This window comes from Typopeltis vanoorti, chromosome 12 (assembly GCF_054136105.1).
Source record: "Typopeltis vanoorti isolate ZY-2024b chromosome 12, IOZ_Tvanoo_1.0, whole genome shotgun sequence".
Lineage (NCBI taxonomy): Eukaryota > Metazoa > Arthropoda > Arachnida > Uropygi > Thelyphonidae > Typopeltis > Typopeltis vanoorti.
This window is the reverse complement of record NC_143560.1, coordinates 80,943,598-80,961,016: the sequence shown is the minus strand read 5'-3', so window position 1 is coordinate 80,961,016 and position 17,419 is coordinate 80,943,598. Positions and strand designations below refer to the sequence as shown.

Genomic DNA, 17,419 nt, shown 5'->3' with positions numbered 1-17,419 from the left:
AGAAACTCAGGTTTTTTTGTTCTGCATACCGACCAGAGATCACTCGATTAATAGACAAAAATACTAAGCAGTAGTTCGAAGACTGTTTGGCGCGAACGACGAATTCTACAGCATGAGATGGTGGGTCGTGTGTAGAATTCTAGGGCTCCAAGGAAAAGTCGCATATATTAATAATATCTAATGGTTGAAAGAAGAGTTTAGAAGCTTCAATTTTGAAGGGTCTTCTAAGCTCTTATTGAATGGAAGGAAAAAAGTGAACTGAGGATTCAAGTTTGAGTGACTCGCATGTACTCACTGGTTTCTCAATGTTCCTAAGTGTCCTGGAAACAGAACTTCCAATTCCTCAGTGGAAGTTCTTGAACTTATTTATATCGTCCATTTTGACACACTTTGAAAGAAACAAGAAACGGAAAATCACCTGGAGAAGATAAGCTAAGTTCAGAACTATATAAATACGCAGGAACAAGATTCAAAGGAAGACTTATTATTTTTAAATAAAATTTACTCAACTGGTATCCTCCCAATAGAATGGAAAAAAGCAATTGTGATTCCTATCTTTAAGAAAGGTAATAGAGATGACCCTAAAAACTATAGAGGTATCAGTATACTAAATTCATCTTACAAAATATACAGCAGAATCTTAAATAACAAACTAATGAAATATTCCAAAAACTTTATTCTAGAGGTACAAAATGGATTTAGAAAAGGACGATCATGTATAGACCCAGCCTTCTGCCTAAAATTAATAATAGAGAAAAGAAGAGAATATAATTTAGAAACGCATATTGCATTTATGGACTTTGAAAAAACATTTGACAAAGTTAAAAGAAACATATTATTTAACATATTAAAAGAAAGACAAATACCAAATAACATCCTAAAAGCTGTCACAAGTATATATGAAAATAATCAAATACAAATAAGATTAAATCATGAGCTATCATATACAAGAGAGATAAACCAAGGGGTCCGACAGGGATGTCCCCTCTCAGCAACTCTTTGTAATATCTACTTAAATGAAATAATAATAAAATGGAGTAAAAATTTACATCAAGGAATTAAACTTTCACCTACAGTTAACTTAAACACTCTCCTCTTTGCAGACGACCAAATAATAATTACAAATTCTGAAGATAACTTACAGAAAGCTATTTTAAATCTAAATGAGATATCCAAAGATTATGGTATGATAATATCAACAGAAAAATCAAAAACTATGGCCTTTAAAGGACAAGATCCAGCAAAAACTAAAATATTATTAGTTCTTGCAATCTTAGAACAGGTGAATTCATTTAACTACCTAGGATGTATGATCACTTATGAAAATGAAAAAGATATAAACATAAAAATTGCAAAATATTTAAAAATAACAGGAGTAATTAACTCTATATTTAAACCAAACCTAGTTCAAAAACAAACCAGGCTAAAAGTATACAATACATTAGCCCTACCGGTCTTAATGTATGGAAGCGAAATCTGGACAATAAAACAAAAAGACAAACAAAGATTAACAACAGCAGAAATGAAGTTTATGAGAAAAACTACAAAGTATACCCTATTTGATCACAAAAGAAACGAAGATATTATGAAAGAATTAAACCAAGAACCAGTAATTGAAAAAATTAAAAAAATATAAACATAGATGGATGGAACATGTTCAAAGAATGAAAACAGAAAGATTACCAAAACAAGCCTTAAAGTACAAGCTATTAGGAAAAAAAAAACCAGGACGTCCTCTTAAACGATTCAACGATGACTTCTAAGGCCGGAACAGGCCATACTAGGCCTAAATCCTTGATACGTATGATGATGATTTTGACACACTTTTCAGGTGGATTAGTCTAATTCATTAGAGCTTCTCTATTGGTATTGATGATGAGATTCCAATCTCTAGGTCTTTCCAAAAGCACATAACCTTTATAAGAGGACTTTTTAACTGAAGATAAGCAGATTTCTGACCAAACATTGTAATACATTGACTTCTTGACAGTTATTTTGGTTGTAATTCAAAGTCACGACAACAACCTGATTCACCTAGATTTTCATTGTTTCCATTATGATCGATTCAAATGCTGTATACCATGAAACAAAACCGAGGTTTTTATTGCCACCTTCCTAAGATGGGCATATTTATGTACAAAATTCTAAATAGGTGAACACTACTATTTTAGAATATGACTAACAGTTTTGGTTTGGCAAATAATTGCCTTTAAAATACTGGTGGCAGTGCCACATGTCAACAACCCTTTTGTATGTGTGTTTGTTAAATTTATTTTATCTTGGAAGTTTATTTTGCACTTGATTAGACTATATATAAATTTAGTTTAATCCTTTATCCAAGTGTAAGCAAACAAAGTTTGCACCTGAAAATATCTTCATCTTCAGGACTGAGGTAAGGTGGTGCAACACCAGGCAACTCCGAGCAAAGGTGGACCAAGCTCTCATCACTTCGTCTCAGTATCGCCCATAATAATGCAAAGCACATCTCCTTGCAGACATGTATATGCATTAAGGGAAGGGCCACTACCCAGACCTGTTTCAACCTTTATTGAGGTCTCGTCAGTGGGAGCCAGGCCCAGAAGTGGAGATATTAAGGCAGAAGCAATAGGAGAGGTCATATTTATCTATACAAGCTGCCAACAGGTGTACCACCTTATTATTGAATTACTCTGGATTTAGAGAAAGATGTTGGAAGTTTATTTTGCACTTGGTTAGACTATAATAAATTTACTTTAATCCTTTATCCAAGTGTAAGCAAACAAAGTTTGTGCCTGAAAATATCTTCAGCACTAAGGTAAGGTGGTGCAACACCAGGCAACTCCAAGCAAAGGTGGATCAAGCTCTCATCACTCCTTGTCTTAGTATCTCCCCACCTTTGCTCCGAGTTGCCTGGTGTTGCACCACCTTGCCTCAGTCCTGAAGATATTTTCAGGTGCAAGCTTTGTTTGCTTACACTTGGATAAAGGATTAAACTGAATTTATTATAGTCTAACCAAGTGCAAAATAAACTTCCAACATCTTTCTTTAAATCCAGAATAATTCGATAATAAGGTGGTACACCAGTTGACAACTTGTATAGGTAAATGTGACCTGTCCTAATGCAGAAGCATTAGGAGAGGTCACATTGAAACCGGTCTGGGTAGTGGCCCTTCCCTTAATGCATAGCAGTATACATGTCTGCAAGGAGATGTGCTTTGCATTATGGGAGATACTGAGACAAGGAGTGATGGAAGCTTGGTCCACCTTTGCTTGGAATTGCACCACCTTACCTCAGTCCTGAAGATATTTTCAGGCACAAACTTTGTTTGCTTACACTTGGATAAAGGATTAAACTAAATTTGTTGTATTTTATCTATTAGATCCTGATTTGTGATTTTGTATATTCTAAAGTGGCTGACATCGACAACATTATTATGTTAGAATATGAGTTTTTTTTTCTTTGTTGTGATGCTGATTGATCTGTTCATCACCCATCATAAAATAGTTCTGATTCTAATTCTTACATAAATAGAATCAGAATAAGTCACTCTTCAGAAGTAAATATAAACATGAAAGACTCCTTGTAGAAGAGCTTCCATAGCTCAGTTGGTATGGACAAAGCCCATTGGTCAGAAAGACCTGGGTTCAATTTCTATCTGTGATGAGGAACCTTTGTCTAGTCTCTTTTGACAAAAGGTGAGTTAACCAGTCTCCTATGGAGGTAGGGTTTTTTTTTCACTCGGAAACTCGGGAGTTTTTATCCCCCAGAAGGACACACGGATTAGGAATACTAGCCATAGGCCTGATTCATCAGCTATATGCTAGTCCTGAGGGGGGTTACGGATGGTACCATGCATCCCCATAAAAAGGAGATTCACGACCGTTGTATCATCATACGCTAAATAAAAATGTAAATGTCTTGTAGAATTGTCCTAAGTAAATTGATTCATAAAACTGCCACTCTTTGGGGAATTTATTCTTAGATCTTTTATGCCAATATCCAAGATCTCTCTGATGATTGCAAAGAATTTTTAGTGTTTTGCAATGTGTTTGTGAGATTAAAAAAGATAAGTTTTGTTTGCTGTCAATTATTAGCAATTTTTTATAACTAGCGTAAATTTTAGTCCGATTTGGTTGTGTTTGAGTGTGGTGTGTTTGCATTTGGAAGTTACAGTTTGAAGTATTTTTTCCAATATATTTTTGAAGTACTTTTCCAATATGTGTGTGTTGTACATTTTCCTTCTATCAGTTATTATTATTATTCGGGCTTCTATTGAGTCAAAAGCCTCATCATGGGAGTTCTTTCCTAGGAAACACGAAGGCTATCATATCACTCCTTGAACTTATTAACCATTCTTGCTCTCGCCACTCTATCAGGCAATGCATTCCATTCCCCTTCTCCCCATGCAAAGAAACCACTCATCACCCCTCTTCTCACAGCTTCCATTTGTAACTTCCAGGGGTATCCCCCTTGTCATTGCTCATTCCCACTGTTCCACCAAGCGAAAGAATTCCCCAGAGTCAACCCTATAACTACCTCTCAACAGTCAAAAGTCTCAGTCACATCACCTCTCCTCCTTCTATCTACCAAACTCTGCAGTCCATACTCCCTCAGCCGATCCTCATAACCAACACCACCTCTGTAACTCTTCCACAGTTAATTTATCCCCCTTTAAATCACTGGGACCAAAACCGAAAACGAGAGATAGGGCGGGTTTCAGGTGCAAGAGGAGAGTGTGTTCCATATACTGAGTACCCTGGATGTCAGTAAAGTTGTGGGATTGGATGGTATTTCAGCACGAGTTTTTGAGAGAATGTGCCAGAGAACTGACAGCTCCGTTGACTTGGTTTTTCAATGAAAGTCTGGTTACGCGATGTTGGCTACAAGGTACCCAAGGAATGGAAGGAGGGTAAGATAGTGCCATTGCATAAGGGCAGTAGCAGACTGGATGTGTCTAACTATAGGCCAATTTGTGTTTCATCAGTAGTTGTTAAGGTCTTGGACAAACTAGTGAGGGACCACATACAGCATCGGGCAGATGAAGGTATGTTATCTGTGAGAGTCAACATGGATTTGTTAAGGGACGCTCTTGCTTTGGTAATAAGATTGCCTTTTTATAATAAAGTGACAAGAGCAGTTGATGAAGGAGGGTCATATAATGCCATTTCATTTTTTTTAGATTTTGCAAAGGCATTTGACAGGGTACCACATGATGGGCTGATATCTGGGTTGCAGAAAGTGGGTTTATATGTCGGGTTAGTCAACTGGATTCAAGATTGGCTGTCTGATAGATATCAGAGAGTTGTGTATGGTGGGGCAATATCAAGGCAGAAGGTTACAAGTGGGGTCTCACAGGGCTCAGTACTGCAACCTGTGTTGTTTAACCTTTATATCAATGACATTGTCAATGGATTGCAGGGGGGGGATATTCAGATGTTTGCAGATGATTTGAATTCTATCCTCAAATGCCCTCCAAGCATCCACGTATTCCAATCCCCTCTTCTGACACGTTCTGGCTATTATGCTATTCATTATTACTGCTCTTCTGCTCATCTCATCATTATCATACCTGGGCAACACATACACTGTCTTTCCTCTCTGCATTTTCTTTTATTATTATTATTATTATGTGACACCTCCAGGGAGTCCAAAGACTCATTAGCGGAGGGCATCTACCCTACAACACTTTGTTTTGACGAACTTCATCAATGCCATCTACCACACACACACACACACACACACACACACACACACACCACCCCTAGCATTTCTATAGACAATCACAAACATCCATGCCCATGGCGGGATTTGAACCCACAGCTTTTTGGTTGGAGAGCAGATGTGCTAACCACTCGGCCAACCAGGCTGGCATCTCTTTTGCACGACCTCAAGCATGAATCTCAGATCTTTCACCACCTGATTTACACTGCCTCTCAAGTCATTCGTACCCACCATCACAATGATCTCATCCACCCTTTCATCCTGCTTAATTGCCATAGCCACTCTTTCTATCATTCTTCCAGGCAAACACTCCCCTGCCATCCTATTTTGCACACCACGGATCATTGAGTCTCCATACATCACACCTCTTACCACTCTGTTTCTTGATTGCTCACCTGCATCCCTCACTCCCTCTCTTCTAATCCTTTCTCTCTGTGTTTCTCTACTTACCTGCTGTCCTGGCATCACTCTGTCTCTGGTTCCAGCACTCCCTCGCATTCTTATTTCCTCTCTCCGACTGTTTCTATTCTCTCCTCTTCTATCATACCCATAACTCTCTCTCTCACTCCTACTCTGGTTTGCCTTGCATTCATCTGTTCCATTTGCCTAATCTCATCTTTCATACTTCTCATCTCATTTCTGAGACATTCCACTTCCTCTTTCAGCTCATCTATCTCTCTCTCTCTGCCAGTTAGCTATTCTTACTCAGCATTAATCCTCCCAATCAAGAAAATCTCTGAAAACTCCACAATCATTCAAGCCTTCCACACTCTCCACTCTTGTTTTTTCATTCATATTCTGCTTATTACTCTCCTCCTCTATCACACTAAGTTCCTCCCATTGCCTACATTTTGCACATATATGCATTCCTCCTCAAACCCACCACATATCCAACTGCTGGGATGCATGCAGACCACAAAATCCTGTATTATGTTATGCAAAATAGAGGCCTTAAATGGGGGGGGGGGCTTGGTGACACGCCATTTGTAATTGGAGCTTCGGCTGCTGCCTTCATTCAAATTGTGCCGATGAACTACTACAACTAAATACTAAGTGCTCTACTATACTAAGTTATATGTGCTCTACTGTAAGCTAATTTATTTATGCAATACTATAAGTATAAACTATATTTATCTGTACTAAATAACAAAAACTTATCTTCTCTCTTCTATTGCAGATGCATCCGACTCTGACCTCGCTTTCTCAGTAACCAAAAATAACAACACAATATAAATCACAACTAAACTGAAAAAAATGCAGCACAATTTGCGACAGAAGTCACTCTATACACCATTTAAAAAGCACTTTTTTTTTTTTTTTTGCACAGCTCAAATCTGCTGCCACATTCTTCCATAGGTAGCTTCTCTTACTGATTCATTGTTGCCAAGCCTGCTGCCATTTAAAGATTATATTTTGTGAAGTGTAATGTAAGATTTTGTAGTATGTTTAACTTGCATTGTCTGTACTTCTTGTCATTTAAAGATGTAGTAGGTAAGATAAGAGTACAAGTTTTCATGAAATTTAAACAATGGTCAGAGTTCAAGGAGTGGTACTGATGGTACCACTCCCTTAACTCATAGGTGAAATAACTGTTATTTCACTGGAAGATAAAGTAGACCACTTAGCATTATTTTTTTCCTTAAACTCTTGCATAGATGATCAAACAAAATTACCTCCTGCCATACCAGAAACCAAGCACTATATGCCTCCTGTAGTTTTTAGACAAAGATGCCAGAAAACTACTGAATAACTTGCACACTAAAGTCATTTGGTCCTGCTGTCTCTCAGATTGTTTACAAACATTGTGCTCCAGAGCTAGCATCTGTCTTGCATTGTCTCTCCAATCCACTATATATAGCTTTTGCTTCCATGCATTGGGATAAGTAATCTCATATCCAACCTATTCCAAAAAAAAAAGAGAGATAGATGTCTACTCTCAAACGTCTGATTAATTTGCATCACATCTGTCCTCTCCAAAATAATGGAGAACATCATCAATAGCCAACTGCTCCACTACTTAGAGGCCATCAGTTAATCAGCAACCACCAGTATGAATTCTTTTTCAGAATCCACAGTTGATCTCTTAGCTTGCATCACCCACCACTGGACGTATGCTGTGGAAAGGTTAGAAGAAACTTGTGCTCTTGACATTTCCAGACCTTTCGACTGTGCGTGGCATCGAAGCCTGTTAAACAAATTGCCATTCTTTAGTAACTTGCCACCCACTATAATTGGGCAACTAGCTTTCTCTCTGGTTGTTTTCTGTGAATCTTGATATCGATGACTTTTTATGATATTCACTATCCAATTATTCAATTCTCCAATGAATGGAATAAAGAAATTTTATTTTGAATCTGAAGAATTATTCCTTTTTAGATTGTTCCTGCTAATAGATAATTTATACAAACATGCTCTCAATAGTGACAGATAAATAGTGTTTCCAGTATTTATCTCTCACTGCATTTGCAGATCAATTTTGAAATAAACAAGCATTCTCACAAATAATGTTTTAATTTGCAAATTATCACATTCCACGAGAATAATAATAAATATCACATTCTTATAAAAATCAGATACCAGTGAACAACAACAACAAAAAATTTAAGAAGATTAATTTCTATGTTTCACTGCCAGAAACTAAGACAAATTGATATTCTTCTTCTTCTCTCAACACCTTTACCCCTTTAGTAGGTATGCAGTTGTAATGTGGTATTGGCATAAGCTTATTTTCCTAATTCGTAACATGAATTAGCTTAATATAATTATATACTTTAACATTTTAACATGTTGGAAAGGCTTTTTAATTGGGTTATATATATATGAAAACTTATCATGCAAAGATGAGTCAGACTTGAACACGTTATTGACATTACTTTGAGAAAAGTTAATCTGGCTCCGTCAACAGTGTTGAGCATTTTCTTTTGTTTTTGTAAACTTATTTGTTTTTCCTATTGAATTATTTTTATGGATAATTTAATGAAAAGCAAATTAAATTTGCAATTCATTATGAACAGATGGAAGCAAATGTAAAACTACACCTTTTTAGTTTTGTGAAATAGTGCAAAAAAACCCAGATAATACATCTAGCTGCTCCCCAAAGAAAGATTTTAAAATATTATAATTATTGCACCCTCCATTGATTTGGCAGACTCATTGTGGGAAGTTCATTCAACTGACAACATATTTATTATACTGACTCTTAAATCATTAAATCTCCTTGCATTAACAACACATTCTGCTTTCTATCACTGACAATTCTCCTAAAAAATCTACTTTTCACAGCCCCCTCCCCTTCACCACACTCTTACATAATTTCCAGGAATGACCTGGTTTTTCCTCTCTTGCCTTCTGCTCTTTTTATAATCTCATCTGGATTAATCCAATAAAATCCTCTCTCTCTCTAACTTAAATTCTCTATCATATCACATCTTTTTCTCCTATCCACCAATATCTTTTTATAATCTCATCTGGATTAATCCGATAAAATCTTCTCTCTCTAACTTAAATGTCTCTATCATATCACATCTTTTTCTCCTATCTCTGAATCCACATCTTTTTTTTAACCTCTCTCTCTATAGCCAACAGTCCAAATTCCTGATATTGTCTTAGTCACTTGCCTCTGGCCCCTCTCCAATGTCTCCACATTACACGGAAAACCAGGTGACCAGATTTGAGCACAATAGTCCAAATGTTGTCTGACCAGTGCTTTATACAGTGGCACAACCACTTCCTTATCCCTACATGTTAGAGTACTTCTTATTGTAGCAGCACTACAATGTGCAGCTGTGCAGCCTTTGCAACACTAACAATATGCCCTCTAAACTTCAGTCTACTATCAACCATCACTCCCAAATCTCTAGTCTCATCAATCTGCAGTATGGCACCGTCGATATAGTACACAGCCTTATGTTTCTGCGCTCCAAAATGCAACACCTTGCACTTATTAATATTAAAACTACAATCCCACTTCTTTTCTAAGTCAAAAGTCTATTCAAATCTTCCTGAAGAGAATTAACATCAGCAGTGCTATTTATAATTCTCTCCAACTCTGCATCATCAGCAAACAACTGAAGATCCTTAGTCAGTCCACATGATATATAATTTACAAAGAAGTTAAATAGCAAGAGCCCAAGAACAGAACCCTGGCGCACATTACTGGTTACCCTCCTTTTTTGAGACACTGCTTCATCATATACGACCTGCTGGTATTGTTCAGAGAGCCAATCTCTGATCCATCTAACCAGTATACTATCTATTACCATCCTCTGTAGCTCATACACCAACTTATGTGGTAATCTATCAAATGCTTTTGCAGAGGCCAAGAATATCACTATGTGATTCTCTCTTATCTAGCACACTCATTACCCTATTATAAAATGCAAGCAAATTGCTAAAACAGTACCTACCCTTTACAGATCCATACTGACCATAATAAAGAATGCTATGTCCATCAACCCAATCCTGTATTCTAATTCTAATCAATCTCTCCAACACCTTGACTACAACTGCAGTGATAGACTGTCTATAATTGGAAACTTCTCGCCTAGAACCATGCTTGTGGAGTGGTACTATTCTGCTTTGTTTCTGCTCCTTAGGAACCCTACCCACTGCAAGACTTTAATTAAATAACCAGGTCAAGGGCATAGCTAATAGTGGTGTAAGTTCCTTTAAGAATACATGGTGATTCCCACAGCCTTATTAATATCCAACCCAAACAACTCTTGATATACCTCTAATTCTTTCCCTTTCAATTCTCCTAATACTTGCCTCCCTTCTATATATTGCACCACAACACTAACAACAGTATGATATACACTGATAAAGTGCTCATTCAATAATTCCACTACATCCTTTGCAACTATTATTCTGCTGCCATGACTATCCACCACTGTCAACCTGCAAATTATTCTTTCTCTTGCTTGCCATACAGAAGAAAAATTCTCTTGAGTTAACTTTAGCCTAACCAGCCAATATTCTCTCCTATTACACCTTTTTTTTCTTTACATGCTTGTCACCTTTCTAGCCTGCACTTTATACTCTTCATGGATCTGGTCACCACCAACTGTCTTATACCTCCTCCGTAGCATTTTCTTTTCCAGCACAGCTTGCTTGATTTCACTGTTTGTCTATTTCACTCCTACTCTGTTTACTCACTTAATCCTTGGTATGCACTTATACAATGCTTTGTCAGATACTGCCTTGTGAATTTCCATGCATTATCAACATCCTTTTCACTCAGCTCATCTACCCAATGTGCTGTTACTAACTGACTACAGAGCTCCCTATTATCACCTGCTTTATACTTCCACATATATCCATTTTTGGCCATCACCTTTTCTTGTTTCACCACTTCCCAAATGAATACCTCATGATCACTCTCACCAACTGGTGGCATGGCAATGTTAACATCTCATTAACAACTACATCTTGTGAAATTATCACCAAGTCCAAAACATTAAAACCTCTAGTTGCTTCAGTCACATGCTGCTTATGATATGTATCTCTCAGAAATTCAACAAACTCATTCTCCTTGTTCCTATACACTATCTCCTCTTTCCATTCTATAATCCTGTAATTATAGTCTCCCATCATGATCACCTTCTTTTTACATGCTCAACCAATTTACCTAAACATTATTCTCTGCATTCCCTGGCCTATAACAGCATCCTATCAGATATGCTAGCCTGTTAATTTCAACTTCACACTACACATATTCAAAATTTGTGCATGTACTATCAACTTCCACACTTTGTGGACATAATTTCTCTGCAATCATTAACAACACTCCCCTTCCTCTTCACATTTCTATCCTTCTGGAAAATTATATGTCCTTCCATTTCTATCCCTGACATCACATCCTCCTCAGATAACCATGTTTTATTTATCTTTGTTGCATTGACCACTCCTGTTTCGCTGATCCTGACTCTGATTTCCATTCCTACCAATTTCGTCCAACCACATCTTCAACCTCATATCCATCTTCCTCCTATGGTACAATCTGTTTAGTTGTGCTATCCTGCTTCACAAGTAGACTCTGATCCTTTACTACATTAACTTCTTGACTCTGTGCCTTCTCAGAAAACAATAGTCTTTTAATGTCCAATACCAGACTCATTCAAATGCAATCCATCAACTTTAAACCATTCTAACTTTCCTTCAAATTCACTTCACAGATTTACAAATTGAACCCCCTTTGCTTCCCATAACTCAGCCATCTTATTATTCGTTATCTCTGCTCTCCTTCTCAATTCATTATCATATCTAGGCAACATGCCTATGACTTTTCCAACAACACTATTATTCCTTACCTGCTGCAATAACTTTCTCAAGTCTCTTCAACATTTTTTTTCTGATTAAGTCATTTGTGCCCATGACTTCCACTGATTTTGATGCCTGGTCTTTCCTTTTTCTGCAACATATCAGTTATTTGCTTCATTGTTCCACCGGAAGAGCATGTTTTGTGCACTTTATTAGTCATCACACCTCTAATCCCTATGATGATATATGACAATCCTTTCATTCTTTTTTCATACTACTAACTTCCTCATTTTCATCAGCCAATCTCCTTTTTAGAATATTTCATTTCACTTTTCATTTTCTCTCCCATTTCTCTCCCGACACTTGCTCCCATTTCTAATTGTTCTATCAAGACACTTTTCACATATGTTAATGCTTTCCTTTTTCTCGTTTACCTAAACAGTCTACAAATTTTTTCACATTTTTTGGTGCATACATATAGCAATTTTTACAGCACATCCACTGCAAAAAATCCAAGGCATAGCTAGCTCTTCGTACTGAAGTTTTCCATGCCACCAACGTGCATCTCTTTATTGATGCCATTTTCTGAAGTAGAAGCAGTACAAAAAACAAGTAGTAAAACACGATATAAACAACAGAAAATTCTACCAACACTACCGAAAGACACACTTGTATCCAAACTAAAAAAAATGTTTGCAATAAAAATTTGCAATAAAAAGCTACGCTTATACACTAATTTAAAAACGCTGTTTTTAGCAAAGATCAAATCTATTGTTACGTTCACTTGCGACACTGCCAACTATAAAACTAATTCAATAAACAGGTTCTGACTTCAAAAAAAAAAAAGTCACACTAGTAGAACAGCATAAAAATGACATGATATATGAAGAATTTGTGTTAGTTATTGCTGATGTCATTAAACAAAAATTAGTTAAGGAAATCAAAGATTCCAGTAGAGTGTTCTAGATACTTTTATAAATATTTCAAATGAGGGCTCGTCCATCATATGAAATGATAAAATTGGAAAAGGCATTTTTTTACTTACTTCCTCTCCAAACCTCAGCTGCAGTGTACTTTGTAGATTACAGTGAAATGAACAAATTTGTCTTGCCAGAAGACTGATAATTGGTTAACAGGCATTGGTATAAAAGCAGCATGAAACATGGACAAATATTGGGCTAGTAGCAAAATTGAAGAGAAAGATGCCAGATTTTATAAATTATTGCACAAAATTTGAATTTGGCTGCTTTAAATTCTTTAAAACTGCTGTTAAAGATGTTTCCAAAATGAAACAGTGGTGTATGCACACGTTTCACTACAATTCATACTATGGGCGAGTATTTTTTTTTTTTTTTTTTTTTTTTTTTTTTTTTTTTTTTGTAGATTTAAATGATGTTTCTGGAACCCTGGCACTATGTATTTTCTAAAATGCAGACAGCCTCACCACATCCCTCTCAGGCTGAATCTATTTTCATCAGGATCTGCCACTGAATCTCCAAGGTTTGATTCTTGTTTTCAAATTCTTTCATTTTTTCTTGAATAATATTTATGTATTTGAGTCTACAGTTTACCTTTGATTAGCTGCTCAACATTGATCCTTTTCAAACTTTTTTGCACAATTTTCTTTTCATTATGATATTCAATTATCTCCTGCTCAAAACTAAATGGTGATTCCTTCTTATTTTATATTTTGTGTGTATTCTTGTATATTGAACCAGCATGAAGATATCACTGTCAACAATAACATAGTCAATTAAACTTTTTTTTTTCCCCAAATTTTCCCAAAACATTTTGGTTTGTCTGGTAATCATTTCTTACTCTTGTTTAGATGTCCGACAAAAAAAAACACAACTTTTCCATTTTCTTGTGTCAGTTGCTTTCCATGTCTTGAAAAATTCCTCCACTTCTTGTTTAATAGAACCTTCTGTGGGCCATAGGCACAGATAGTCTCATTTTCTAGTTCCTTATTCTAATGTTGCTAACATTACTGCATGATATTGCCTGTCATTGAAGAAGATTGTTCGTGTGTTTAGTGTTGAATATTATAGCTACTACTTTTTTTCCCCAATTTGTTATTCCCTGAACATAACATCTTGCATTTCTTTACAGTTTTTCACAATTCTTCACAGTAAAAGAAAGAAAATACAAGTATACGGTTTGGTAGTTTATTATAGTCAATGAGTTTGCTATTGTAGTGTTTCTATATGTATTAATACAAATATGAAATAGTTCATTGTAACTTTTCTCCCTTCTAGAAATGGGTGCATTATCTGAAATTGGCAAGGCTGTTGAAGAAATGGAATGGACGTAAGTCTTTTAAAATTTAAATCTGCTTGCTTTGTCTTTTGAAATCATTGCATTTAAATAATTTTTAATCATTAGAAATGGTGTTTCTATATTTTAAATGGTCACAATAAATACTTTACTTGATATTTTAGTATAGTGAGTTTTGCACATCCATTTCTGTTCAAACTTTGAGGCTGATAAATTTCTTAATTTTTCTGAAGCTTTACTATATAATATGAAAAATCATTTAATGTTTACTTTTTAAGAACTAGGCACTTTCACATTTGTTGAAATACCATAGTGAAGCAAAAAAAAAAATAGTTTCACATAGACCTCCAATGGGAAAAATAGGATTAGACTTTGGTTTGATTTTTTTTTTACACAAGGTAACCATTAACACTGCTTCATCTTGGAAGATCTTCAGTGAAAAAAGGTGGCCTGATTAATTATGGAAAAACACAGTAATCCTGATTTTTCTTTCAGACCATACTCTAAGATTTTTTATTACATGAAAAATTCTGCTTGCCAGCCATTCAAAAATCTGAATAACACATCAAGTGAAATCATCAGTTAACTGTCAAGTATGGCAGTTGGGAACCTTGAAATAGAAAAAGTGGAACAATTTCGATATTAATGAGTAATGATCACAAGCCAATCAAATGAGATGGTAAATACGGAATCAAATAAAGAGGGGTAAGCAAGCTTTTTATTCTCTCTCTCATATTCAGCTCAAAAAATATCCATTGGAAGGCTAAAGTACAAAAGTACAAAGTATAAAAAAAAAAGTAAATAAATAAATAAAGAAAAAAAATCAGCTAATGCCTTTTATTCCCATATAGGGAGTAGGCAAGGCCATTTTTAGCCCTATTTAACTTTTGTAGACTGAGGGGACAGTTCAATCACCACCAGTAGCTAATCAGAGATAGCCGGCCCAAGACTATCACTAATTATACATGCCATCCAGTGAAGAGAGACAGGTGATTGACAAGTGCCACCATCTTGTATTCCCTAATCCTAACTTTTCATGTTGGAGGCTTAATGGAATGTATACAGCACTCAGAAAGGATTAATATAGGTTTAATACTTCCTATATTTCGTCCTAGTCACTAGGACATCTTCGGGGATTACAAAAACAACTAATGTAACATGAACACAAATATTATACAATACTAAGCCCAACCATGTGGGTGACACTAAAGTTCTATCTAGGTGGAGTGCCCTCTAAAGGCAGTAGGTGGCTGGAATGTAAGGTGGGGCCTCTGGTGATGAGTGTTTCCCAAATCTTCGGAAGCTTAATGCAACCGTATTTATTGAGATTTGGTTGATTTCTGAGAGCTTCTGCTGCTTCTAAGAATAGTCTCTCTTTCTTGAATTTGCTGTGGTGGAGCATGGTGGTTTTCTTCCAAGAGACCCTATGGGTGGCGTCCATGACATGGTCAGCCAAGCCTGACTGACCATAGTTGTGTTTACAAATGTAAGACTTGTGTTCTTCCAGGCAGATGGATGGATGCTGATCTGCCTGTCTGTCCAAAGTACGCCAGCTTACAGGAACAGGGTACTTTGTAAACTCCAGGCAGAGAGAGAGGAGGGAGCTGATCTTTAGTAGAACGGATAAGGGTAGCAAGTTTGCGGTGGGGCTTATATGCTGTGTGTAGGTTGTACTTTTTTAGAATCTTGGCTATTTTTTCGGATGTGCCATGGATGTAAGGTATGGTGATGGCATTTTTAAACTCTTGTTGACAAGAAGGACGTGGAATGGGGGAGGAACTGATTATTTTTTTGATACTGTGATCACAGTATCAAATTTAACTATTTAACACCTATTTATAGGTGTTAAATAGTTAACACGTATACATACAGTATAGGTATATATACATTTTTGATATAGTGATCACAGTATCAAAAAAAAATCAGTTATTTTCGTAGATTATTAAAGTAAATAATCAAGAAAAAATAGCCAAGATTCTAAAAAAGTACAACCAACACACAGCATATAAGCCCCACCGCAAACTTGCTACTCTTATCCATTCTACTAAAGATCAGCTCCCTCCTCTCTCTCTCTCTCTCTCTCTCTCTGCCTGGAGTTTACAAAGTACCCTGTTCCTGTAAGCTGACGTACTTTGGACTGACCTGACTGACCATAAACACAACTATGGTCAGTCAGGCTTGGCTGACCATGTCATGGATTCCACCCACATGGTCTCTTGGAAGAAAACCACCATGCTCCACCACAGCAAATTCAAGAAAGAGAGACTATTCTTAGAAGCAGCTCTCAGAAATCAACCAAATCTCAATAAATACGGTTGCATTAAGCTTCCAAAGATTTGAGAAACACTCATCACCAGAGGCCCCACCTTACATTCCAGGCCACCTACAACTGCCCTTAGAGGATGCTCCGCCTAGATAGGACTTTAATGTCACCCACGTGGTTGGGCTTAGTATTGTATAATATTTGTGTTCATGTTACATTAGCTGTTTTTGTAATCCCATGAAGATGTCCTAGTGACTAGGACGAAATGTAGGAAATATTAAACCTATATTAATCCTTTCCAAGTGCTGTATACATTCCATTAAGCCTCCAACATGTCCTCACAGCACTTAAGCCTCTACACACAAATCCTAACTTATGTTTACTCTTTGAAAATAGTGTGAGTTCTATGGTCAGTTTTCTGGAGTTTCTGGGACAAAAAAAAAAAAAAAAATTTCCAGGAGAAAAAAACCTGCTTACCCATGCCGGAGATTGACTAACTCGAGAGCAGGTTGAAAAAGGTTTAGTAAAAGTTCCTCTAGTTGCCAACTAGAATTGAACTTATGACACTGATTCTTTGGGCAATCTGGTGCTGTGGACGGCACATGCCACTTCCATTGAACTACATATATATAAATTGATAGTTCATCCAATTGTTACCCATGGATTTGAAACACTGACATTTGTGTTTGAGGACTGAGAATTTGATTTCAGCTTTTGCAAGGCAAATCCTTCAAAAAAATATTATTTGGTTCAGTGACGATGATCTCTGAAGGATCAGCTATAACCACACACACACACACACACATAGAGAGAGAGAGAGAGAGAGATCCCTCTATCTGTATAAAGAACTGACAATATGTAGTATAATCAAGTTCAAAAAGTTCCAGTGGGCAGGAATTGTTTTTATATGACAGCATTCTTAA

The 17,419-nt window shown here is 36.4% G+C and overlaps 1 protein-coding gene across 1 annotated transcript in view; it reads left to right on the top strand.

The window, feature by feature from the left end:
• Ddx1 (ATP-dependent RNA helicase Ddx1) overlaps window positions 1-17,419 on the top strand; it is a 336,696-nt gene that overhangs the window by 617 nt on the left and 318,660 nt on the right. The window contains exon 2 of the mRNA XM_090401751.1: window positions 14,215-14,266. Coding sequence (XP_090257877.1) covers window positions 14,215-14,266 — 52 coding nt within the window. The remainder of the gene's footprint in view (window positions 1-14,214; window positions 14,267-17,419) is intronic.